Source organism: Tenrec ecaudatus, chromosome 5 (assembly GCF_050624435.1).
Source record: "Tenrec ecaudatus isolate mTenEca1 chromosome 5, mTenEca1.hap1, whole genome shotgun sequence".
Lineage (NCBI taxonomy): Eukaryota > Metazoa > Chordata > Mammalia > Afrosoricida > Tenrecidae > Tenrec > Tenrec ecaudatus.
The window spans coordinates 106,191,751-106,203,194 of record NC_134534.1 but is presented as its reverse complement, the minus strand read 5'-3'; the positions used below and the strand labels follow the sequence as shown (position 1 = coordinate 106,203,194).

Genomic DNA, 11,444 nt, shown 5'->3' with positions numbered 1-11,444 from the left:
TTTCTCTAGACTATCCACCCTAACACAAGTGTTAAGGTACATGGGAATTTATGGTTTTTTTTCTTTTTTACAAAAGTTTATTCTTAAATGTACAGCAGGCTCCAATACAACACTTCATTCTAACTATAAGTGGCAACAAAAGTTCTAGCAGGGAATCCAGATGTATACACAGGAACAGAATCAAGGGCCATCATTGCCTCAGCCACCAAGAACAGCTCACTTTTTGCCAGATTTCTTAATTCCATCTGTGGCCAGGGGCCTCTTCCCCGCGGCCCTTGCCTTTAGCTCCTCCAGTTTCTTTTGTTCTTCCTTCTGTTTCTGCTTGAAAGCCTTCTCTTCCTCGTCCATCTCCTTGTTCTGCTTCTTGGGTTGTTTCAGGGGCTTCTTCTTGCCACCTTCGCGGCCCGACATGGCACCTGCCGCCCCTTCCCCAGACCTGCCACCGAAAGCGCAGCTCAGCTCGAATTTATGTTTTATAGCCACTCTTTAATTAAAGTTTAATTATTATTTATTAAATTACTCTTGTTTAATCTACTATGTGGTTTCTATATCTTTATTGAACCCAGAGTAGTACAGTGCCTCAGTAGCATGATCAAAGAAGAATAAATATGACCTCTTGTTATTTGCACCCTGTTATTATTTAAGAATGGCCTACAATTATTTGTAGTATGGCTAAGAAATATGCTCTTCAGGTGATCGTGAGTTAAACAAGCACCAAACAACACATATGAAAAAACACATATACACGCAGGTAGTCCTGCATGTGGGTAGGGCGGAGCTGCCAGTGTGGAACCATTTGTGTTGTTTAAGAAAAGCTTCCAACAAAATATCGTCCAACCAGCCCAACAGTAGACTCAACTGTTGAGACTAATAAAGCCTTGAAGGAATGATACACAGATGTTCTTTCTTAAGTCATTAATATTTTGAATGTGCCAATGTTGTGATACTTATTAATAGTTTGCATAGTAAAAAATTCACCTGTTTGAACAAGGCTATAAATCTTATTTATAGAGTTGGGCAACCATCACCATCTCTTATGTTTTGAGCTTTTGCTCAGCCCTCCCCAAAACTCTCGTGCCCACTGGTAGTCACTCCCCTTTCCCTCCCCTAGCTCAGCCTTGCCCTTGTGTAGCTATTGTTGAGTGGCCCTATGTAACAGAATGGAAATGCCCCATAGAGTCTCCTGGTCTGTAATCTGTACAAGAGCACATCACCAGGCCTTTTTTCTTTGGAGCCACAGGTGGGTTCCAGCCACTGGCCTTTTGGTGAGCAGCTGAGCACTTACCCACTGTCCACCAGAGGTCCTCCAACCCAGCCCCAGGCAGTCCCTAGTCTACTGCACAGCGTCTGTTTGAAGTGGTAAAGAGCAAAGCTGTCACTTTGAGAACTAAGGTTACACCTGACTCGCGCCATGGTATTTTCTATTGCTTCACATATGAAAGCTGGACAATCAAAGGAAGATCAGAGAATCAATCTTTGAATTCTAGTGTTGGTGAAGAATATTAAAACTGCCATGGGCTGCCAGAGACCACACAAATCTGTACTGAGTGGACAGCAATGGATGAGAGGAAACAAAATGTAAAGTGTTGAATGCAAAATTGATTATCTGCTGTGTAAACCTTCACCTAATTCACAATAAAAAATTTTTTAAAATAAAAACAGTTACTACACATACTGGCCAGAAACATCAGTTCTATTTTTATAGTGGTTAGACATTTTCAGTACCCACTTCTGGATGTTTTGCTTCCAGTAATCTGCTTCCCCTGAACTTTTATCCCTTTGTCTTTGTTCCAGAGCAATTGTTGAGCATTGGGTCTCATATAGCTGATTTTTTAAAGATGCACGGTATTCACTGATTATATTATTTATTTTATGACCCAATCTGTTATCTAGCTAAAATGTGCCCTCAGCAGGTAGTTTTAGTTAAAGGCTTAAGGAGTATCTCAGGGATAGTCTCAGGGAGTCCTCTAATCTAACGGTCCACTAAATCTGACCTTTTGGGGAATTTGTGTTTTGTTTTACATTTTCTCCCATTAGATCATGATTCCCCTTATGTACTTTATTATCTATACAAACATACATGCATGCACACACACCCTCTTCGGTTTGGTTATCAATGTTGCTCATTGACTTCTGGTTTTGCTATCTGGTTGTTTTGATTATTGTACCGGACTGTCATCTTTCTCCAATCCCTAAAGATTTAAACCTGTAGGATCCCTGGCGGCTTAGTAATTACACACTGAGCTGTGATTCAAAAGGTGGGCAGTTCAAAACCACCAGATGTTCTGCAGGATAGAGATGAAACTGTCAGGCATTCTGTGCGAAAAAGATGGGGCTTTCTACACCCCGAAACCATTATAATCTCTTAAACTCACAGAAGCAGTTCTAGCCTGCCCTAATAGTGCCACTATAAGGTGTCATCAACTTGACCGCATCGAGTTGGGGTGTTTTTGTTTGGTTTGTTTTGGGGCTCCTATGGGGCCAAGCCTGTTCAGGACACTTACAATTATGTAGGAGAGGTAGAGGAGGTATGAAGAGAGTAAAAAATTAGAGATAGAAAGTCTTGGGGGAAAAAACTTCATTGGTAATTTTGTCTAGAACTAACCCTTTATACTTCTAATCCTAGAAAAATGTAAAATCTCACTGAAATCACATAGACAGTTACATCACTAAAGGGCTGAAGATCACAATTCAATCATGTGTACACATTGCTGTTTATTAAAAGGAAACCAAGGCACTCACATTTTATCTATCAACGTAGTGTTTGCCATCTTCTCTAGGGCAATGTTTACTTGTAGATATCTTTGAATAATTGTTGGTAATACTTCTGTGTGTGTTAGACAGGGTTCTCTAGAGAAACAAAACCAGAATGCTAATAATTTTATATATATTTATACAGAGAGATAGATATAACATAAGAAATAAAGTTAATTAAATTATAAAGCAGTACAAATGGCTCAGTGCAACTCACTCCCGTAAGACAGTTGTGACACACTGGCAGTCCTTCAAGTCTTGAGGGCCACCGGTAGTCCTCTGTAGAGCAATTCAGTCTATCCGGGCACAGGCAGCAAACAGTAAGGAGGGTCACCAACAGTCAGCCAGACAGGGTCCAACAATCCCCAGCTCAAGAGATGTAAATTCCAATGATGTGGCGAAGCAGGTCTTGAAGGAACCTCAAATTACAGCGACGCAGTCCATGGGTTAGGTGTCCCACAGGTAGTGTAGCTTGCAAATTGAGGCACAGAACAAGCAAGGCAGCCGCACACTGGTCCGATGATCAAAGAGCAAGAGACAAGAAAGGCAAGAGCCATTTATCTCTCTGCCCATCAATTAATTCCACATGTGTTTATCAGCCAGGTTGGCACAATAAATTAACTACCTCATTTCACAGGGAATGGTTTTATTTACCACGTCTTTTCAGAGAGGTTTACTTTTGAGGGTACAGTCACGATTGCCTCCCTCAACTAGGAACAATTAGCTTTCACTTTGTCCTAAAAAAGAGACTGAACTGGTGTGCATACCTTTGAAATGCACTAGTTAGGTAACCAGAAGAACATTTAATATATTAAATTCACAGTGGGTTAAGTAGTTAATTTTTCTGCTAGTCACGCATTTATTCAAAAGTAGAGATGAGAACATCTTTAACAATTTGTCTTTCCTTATTATCTTAAAATTTTGAACAAGTAGAGATAAGAATATCTACTTGTTGAGACTAATAAAGCCTTGAAGGAATGATATACAGGATGTTCTTTCTTAATTCATTAATATTTTGAATGTGCCAATTTTGTGATACTTTGCATAGTAAAAAATGCACCTGTTTGAACAAGGCTATAAGTCTTATTTATAGAGTTGGGCAACCATCACCATCTCTTATGTTTTGAGCTTTTGCTCAGCCCTCCCCAGAACTCTTGTGCTCACTGGTAGTCCCTCCCCTTTCCCTCCCCTAGCTCAGCCTTGCCCTTGTGTAGCTATTGTTGAGTGGCCCTATGTAACAGAATGGAAATGCCCCATAGAGTCTCCTGGTCTGTAATCTGTAGACGCATTTATTCAAAAGTAGAGATGAGAACATCTTTAACAATTTGTCTTTCCTTATTATCTGAAAATTTTGACTATCACAGGAAGATGAACTAACAGGAAACTTTAGTTTAGTACAGGAAGATGTTTCTCTTCTCTTGACATTTTCCCAAATCATCTACCCGATTTAATTTCACACAACTTCTAACACCAACACTGCAGTAACCAGATGTGCTCTATTTCCCTCCACCAGGTCTTTGTTTCTGCTGCCCAAAGCCTCTTTATTTATCTGAACTTCATCTGTCTCCACCTTTAAGCCGAGCCCATCTTCTCCCTGAGGATTTAAGGACACGCCAATGGTCTACAAGACTGATGATGCCTTCTGGGAATGCCTGTAAACTGGTGGTCTCTGAGTTTTGCAGATTTGTAGACTCTGAAGATGCTTTGTCTTGTCTCCCAGTTTGGCCTGTGAACACCTTGAGCGCTGTCCTCTGTCAGCAAATGGATAGATTCTTTGGCTCTTCCTGGGGCCCAGAAAGGGGCTCCACAAACACATGAGTGATTGGTTAATTGATTTCAGAACAGTGGAAGGACAATAGTGGAGAAAATGGAAAGTGAGTGAAACTGAATTAATGGATTTCACAATTTTAGAATGGGGTAAGGAGAGGGGGAATGTATGGATATAATAGGGTGGCTATTTGTCATGCAATTTTGATAAGCATATTAAGCTTTACTGTTATTAAAATAAACTTTTGAAATGGAGATTGTTTTCTCAAATTTAGAAGGAGCTCTGGTGGCACAATGATTAAATAATTGACTGTTAACTGGTTTTGTCACTTCAAACCAGCCACTCTTTTTTCTTTTTTTAAAAATCATTTTACTGGGGGCTCGTACAACCCTTATCACACTCCATTTATACATCAATTATATATCAAGCACATTTGTACATTTGTTGCCCTCATCATTCTCAAAACATTTGCTTTCTACTTAAGCCCTTGGTATCAACTCATTTTTTCTCCTCTCTCCCTGCACCTCCCTTTCTTCATGAACCCTTGATAATTTAGAAATTATTATTATTTTGTTATATCTTACACTGTCTGATATCACCCTTCACCTGTTTTCCTATTGTCCGTCCCCCAGGGAAGAGGCTATATATAGATCCCTGTAATCGGTTTTCCCTTTCTACCCTACCCTCCATCCACCATTCTCCACTCTCACCACTGGTCCTGAAGAGATCATCCATGCTGGATTCCCTGTGCTTCCGGTTCCTCTCTGTACAATATATATTCTCTGGCCTAGCCAGATTTTTAAGGTAGAATTGGGATCATGATAGTGTGTGGGTGGGGATGGGGGTGGGGGTGGAGGATAGGGAGGAAGCATTTAAGAACTAGAGGAAAGTTGTATGTTTCATCATTGCTACACTGTACCCTGATTGGCTCATCTCCTCCCTGAGGCCCTTCTGTAAAGCAATGTCCAGTGGCCTACAAATGGGCTCTGGGTCCCGAATCTGTACTCCCCCTCATTGACAATGATATGATTTTTTTTTCTCTGATGCCTGATACCTGATCCCTTCAACACCTCATGGTCACACAGGCTGGTGTGCTTCTTCCATGTGGGCTTTGTTGCTTCTGAGCTAGATGGCCACTTGTTTACCTTCAAGCCTTACCAAGACTACAGATGCTATATCTTTGATAGCTGGGCACCACCAGCTTTCTTTATCATATTTGCTTATGCACCCATTTGTCGTCAGCGATCATGTTGGGAAGGTGTGTATCATGAAATGCCAATTTAATAGAACAAAGTATCCTTGCACTGAGGAAGTACTTGAGTGTAGATCCAATGTCCATCTGCTGCCTTAATACTAAACCTATAAATATATGCACATAGAGCTATTCCCCATCATGACATATAAACATATTTGCATATGTACATGCCTGTTTTTAGACCTCTATAAATGCCCTTTGCCTCCTAGTTTTTCCTCTATTTCCTTTTACTTTCCTCTTATCTCAGCCTTCATTTGGGTTTCAGTAATTTCTCTGAGTTACATTGCCCTTGCTGAATCCCTACCAGGCCTCTTACACCCTCCTTGCCACTGGTTTTGAATCACTCGTTGTTCCCTTGTCCCTGGGTGGGTCAACACCACCTCCTTTCCCCCTTCTCTCCCTCTCCCATGTCCCCTTGGAACCATCAGTACCATTGTTTCCTCCTCCAGACTGTTCATCCAGCCTATCTTATCTAAATAGATCTGCAGAGATAATAATATGCACAAAAAATAAGACGACAAAACAAAACAAAATAATGAAGACAACAACAATAAAACCAATGGCAATAAATAAATAACAACAATTTTTAAAAGAAAAACCGATAAAAAGTTCAAGGTCTGTTTGTTGAACTCTAGGAGTGTCCTCCAGTGGAGTCTGATGGGGTGCCACGCCCTGGCCCCAAAGTCTATCTTTGGCACTCCCTTGGGACCTCCCTTCTCTGCTCCCACCCTGTGCTCTGCTGCACATGCCCTTAGTGTTTTGCTCTCATTCTGGTGGGGTCAGATTGGGCCAGTCCCAACACTGTGTCTCCAGTGGCCATGGGTCAGTCTTATAGTGGGGCAGCCATATGGTCCACTCTATGCATTGGCTTTTCTGAGCAGAGATATCATCCTCCGGGCCTGGTGGGCCAGGATGTGCTCCACTCTCTTCCTTCCTCTTCATTTGCTCCCATGTGCTCTGAACAGACATGTCCCTCTCCCTGAGCTGAAGCTTCAGTGCCGTCCTCTAAAGTAAATTCATCTGGGGGGAGGGGCAGCTGTCCACAGAGTTGGGATTGGGGTTGGGACCGCAGACCCCTCCACTCCAACCAGCTACTCTTGTGAGGGGTAGCCAGCCCCCCACAACTAATCACGGGTTCAGTAGGTGCAATTGTATAGTTAAGATATATAAAGATTATAGTAAAGTCATGGAGAATAGGGATAGAGAGAGTAAAATGAAGAAGGCACATTTCATAGTAGCATGCTCACCCCCTGGATGACCATGATCTCAACAGCTCGGGCAGTGAGGGCAGAAGAGAGCTCTTGTGACGTTTTATTTCTAACTAAAGCTTATGTATCTTTGGGGGCATGCAAGCCCTCTGATTACAGATAACAATCTATATCATAGGAAGGGGTTGTAACATAGGCAATACAGGCAACAGGAGGGGGATGACCTAGGAGTGGATGTACACGCAATAGTAAAGGGAGGGAATATGGGTACATATGTGGCAAGATGGGTTGACCTTAGACTCAATATAGTAGCCTAACCTTAGTCATCCTTGAGTTGTCCCAGGCTTGCCTTCGGGCTCTCCTTCAAGGGAACAATATCAGAAAGGAGTGGGCCCTACTTTGGGTGAGTCAGATGATGCAGTTTGATTGCTCTAGATACCCTTCAGGAGAATAACCTCTGACCTACTTTTGTTGATCTCCTAGTGTACAGTCATTTACTATGTGTAGTAAATGACTCAAGCAGCTTAAGTTTGATATATATTTGGGGAAGACAACTTGGGAGAAATCTTTCTGTATCCCACACACTCTTCAGGAAAACAAAACAAAAATATGATAATCTACTCCCATAAAGATTACAAACTAGGAATTTCTTTGGAGTTTAACTGCTACGGAGTTGAAAATTCAACTTGTGTAAGCCATTAGTTCCTAGTATTTCCGCTTCTGCAACTGTGATTATATCTGAGAAATAGATTTTGAATGCACACAAAGTTGGTCATGACTACATTTGTTTGTAATAAGGAAATGGCAGAATCAAGTTAATTATCCATCAACACAAGAGTGGTTGTATAAAGTCACTCATTAATGTTTGTAGAGGAAGAGGTAGATTTATAGATCTGACATGGAAATATCTCTAAGACACGTTGTAAGCAAAATTGCAAGAATCAGTACAATGTATATAAACCAATTTAAACAAAATCAGCAAATTGATATATGCGTGTGTGTATATATATATGTGTGTGTGTGTATATATATATTTGGATATGATTGCTCAGACAAGGAACTGGGAGTGTGTGTGTGTGTGTGTGTGTGTGTGAACAACAATGCACATCCATCGCGTTGATTCTGAATCACAGCGATCCTGTAAGGGCAGGGGAGAACTGCTCCGGTGGGTTTCGGGGACTGAATGCTGACGGGAGGAGAAAGCCCCCTCTCCCCAGTGAAGCAGCTGGTGGTTTCAAAGTGCGGACTCTCTGTTAGCAGCCCAGTGAATAGCCACGGTGCACCAGGGCTCCAGTATTTATGAAGGAACTTCCAAAAGTTGGTTAAAAAATGGAATGAAAATACAATGGAATTTTTCCAAAAACTTTTTTAATCCCCTTGTATATGTGGGGGCAAAAATTTTTTTCCATGTCCCAAGAATGTTTTGAAGCCCGTGTGTGTGTATCCCAAAACCAAATCTACTGGGACCTAGTCACTTCTGACTCATAGGGATCATTACATGGATGGATAGACTCATCTTTCTCTGGCAGAGCAGCTGATTGGTTTGAACTGCTGAGCTTACAGTTAGCAATCTAGTACTTACCCTACAGATGAATGGATATCTATATATACACATAATATGATACATAATATATTATATAATATTTAGGTTATATAATATATAATATGTTGTGTTAGACTGGGTTGACTAAAGAAACAAATTCACTAACACTCATATATGTGTAAGAGAGAACTTTATATCAAGAAGTAATTATGCATCAATAAAACATCCCAGCTCAGTCCAAATCAAGTCCATAAGTTTAATCTTAGCCCATCAGTCTGATATTAGCCATGAATCCTCTTCAGACTCACGCAGCACATGTAATGATGCTGAATGCAGTAAGATCACAGGCTAGTGAGTGGAAAGTCCTGTGGACTCAATGGCAGTGGATGCATCTCCAGGGCTCTGGCTGCCATCAGCATGGCTCTATTGGCTTGTCAACAGGAATGTGTAGCAGAGAAAGGGGAGGCGGGGAGAGGGGGGTGAGGCGCCTCTTCTGGTGGCAGAATCCAGAGAAGTTTCCAAAATCCTCATGAGAAGGCCACACCCTTTAGGGAGGCTCAATCAGGCTGTGACCTGATTGACAGGCTAGACTTCACCCGCTCATTCTTTCATCAAATTGTCATGAAATTGTGTAACTACCACATACCATATGTTAAGTCGATTCTGACTGATGACAACCTTATGTGGTGATATCTAAAATTGCATTTCATAGGGTTTTCATGATTGTGACCTTTCGGAGGCAGATTGCCTGATTCTCAGACTTCTTCTGAGGCACACTGAGTAGGTTTGAATTGTCAACCTGTTGGTTAGTAGGCAAACATTCAACCATTTGCAACACCAGGGAACATAAACGTATGGCAATCTGTTGGAGGGAAGAAAAGCGAAAGTGAGGAGAGGAATATTTTTTACACGGGATTTGGCCCCTGGGGAAGGTCCGGGTAATAATGGCAGTAGCAAAGGAGTCAACTCTAAAATGCTACCTGGAGGAAACCTGATGGGGCTCCTAGCCCTCCTTCGAGTGCTCCTACCACTGGTGCCCCTGCCCCTTCGTCAAGCCTCATTCATGCAGGTGTGAACAGCTGTATTTTTCAATATTGGCCTGACGCATAGAAATCCAGCCTGCTGAGAAAGAAAGCAAAGCAGATGCAAAGACGAGAGTCCTTGTGAGGAAGGAAGATTAAAAAGTTCCTTACACTTGAGGCTGGTTTCCGTTTACTCCTGAGGTTAGGCTGCAACTTTGCCCTTGAGTTCTTTGAGCCACCTTGGGACTCTGATCATGAATTTCCCTCTTTGACTCAATCTGGTTCTAAGCTTTCTCCCGTTTGTAAGCCAAAATGACGTCACTAACAACACAGCATAATGATTCTATGGATGATGGTGACTTGGGTCACCCAGAGCTAATTCTCAAGGAGATCCACTTGGAACCATCATTCTCTGTAACTCCAGCACCTAGAACTGAGTACTTCCCTTCTACTATTCCTGACACATTAGGACAAAGCAGTCACACTTGTCCTACCTTTTGCTCATTGCTGACAGCATAAAACGGTAATACCTCAGAAATAAGTACAAACCTAGTAGTACATTAATTTACCTGATCTACCGTGGTTGGGGAAAAATTGAAATAGAAATATCACCACATTTCAGATATCAGATTGGCTCATTATACAGAGATACAAAACAAATGTGGTAAGAAACTATTTAGAAAAACTGGAAAATATTTTACCAATAAGGAATTTGTCTGGGTGAAGTTCCAAGAGGAGTACACTCCATGGTGATGTTAATTTATACTAATCATAGATAGAAATTCTCTGAGAATACACTGACATTTTGTTTTTGGTAGAGGAAAGTCGGAAGTGGCTCCTTTGGTGGGAGATTCATTGCTTTATCATTTTTGTATTAAACATTTTCACTTACTTAGCACAGTGAAGAATGTGATTTTCTGACTAGAAACCTTTCTGAGAAAGAAGGTAGAGATGCACCTCAAGGAAAGCACCCGAGAGCTGGCCCCTAATGATGCATGTTCTGACAATGAGGTGCTCCTGGACTCCCTGAGACTTCGGAGACCACACGCAAATGTTGGCTGTAGGAGCCGAGTCAAGCATAGCAATGTTTTCATGGAGCATGACTACCAGCATCCTTGATTTTGAGAATAAGCCAGTGTCTTACAGTCTTGTGAATACTTTTTTTTTTCTTCTTCTGGCAGATAAACAGAGAAGAGATGCCATAGACTTTTCTTTGCCTTTTTGTTTTCTGGAGGTAAACATTGGATCCAGATGTGTCTGGCAAAGTGTTCCTCATATATGCTTCTTTTTGTAAGAGTAGCCTTAGAACGAGGACCAGAGGCTTTCTGATGATAAAGCGTGAAGTGAAGGCAAGAAAATTGACCTAGAAGTCCAATTAATTAGCATTCATTTTCTTTTCCTCTTCTCAATGTCTCTAAAAACAAAAACCTCCTTTGAAGGTCCCTGCTGAGCCTCAGCTGTCTCGTTGGGTTCAGAAGGGACAGTTCAGGGCCACAGTTTTTCATGTGCATTAGGAGAAGGGCGCCTTCTGTGGTCAGCACCGTGCTCACAGTGTTTGAAGGGAAAGAGCAAAGAAGTTGGGAATGACCAGCTTTACCCTCTTCACTGGGAGAATCTCTACATAGGGGCAAGTTTGCCTTTTCTTTTTATTAATGAATGCTATGGACTGAAATGTTTTCTCCAAAGAGATGTGCTAGAAATCCTAAACCTTAACTTATGCATGTCATCCCCTCTAGGAACAGGATTTCCTTCCTGTTGTTTGATGACTTTCTTCTCTTTTATTTTGGTGAGAAGATTTATTATTTTTCTGAGATTACCCTGTAATTTATTTCTTTCCAAGTTTAAAATAGCCTTTTTTTTAATCTTGAAATGGATTTAATTTCCTCTTTCTTTG

General features: G+C 41.4%; 1 protein-coding gene across 1 annotated transcript; it reads right to left on the bottom strand.

The window, feature by feature from the left end:
- Nucleotides 1-216: 216 nt before the first annotated feature.
- LOC142448202 (translation machinery-associated protein 7-like) lies at nt 217-456 on the bottom strand. Its single transcript, XM_075549818.1, has one exon. The coding sequence runs from the start codon at nt 409-411 to the stop codon at nt 217-219; it is 195 nt and encodes a 64-aa protein (XP_075405933.1). The 5' UTR covers nt 412-456.
- Between the last annotated feature and the right edge of the window lie 10,988 nt (nt 457-11,444).

What these genes read in the sequence shown, in the direction of transcription:
- LOC142448202 (XM_075549818.1), bottom strand. Translation starts at nt 411, where the DNA reads ATGTCGGGCCGCGAAGGTGGCAAGAAGAAGCCCCTGAAACAACCCAAG.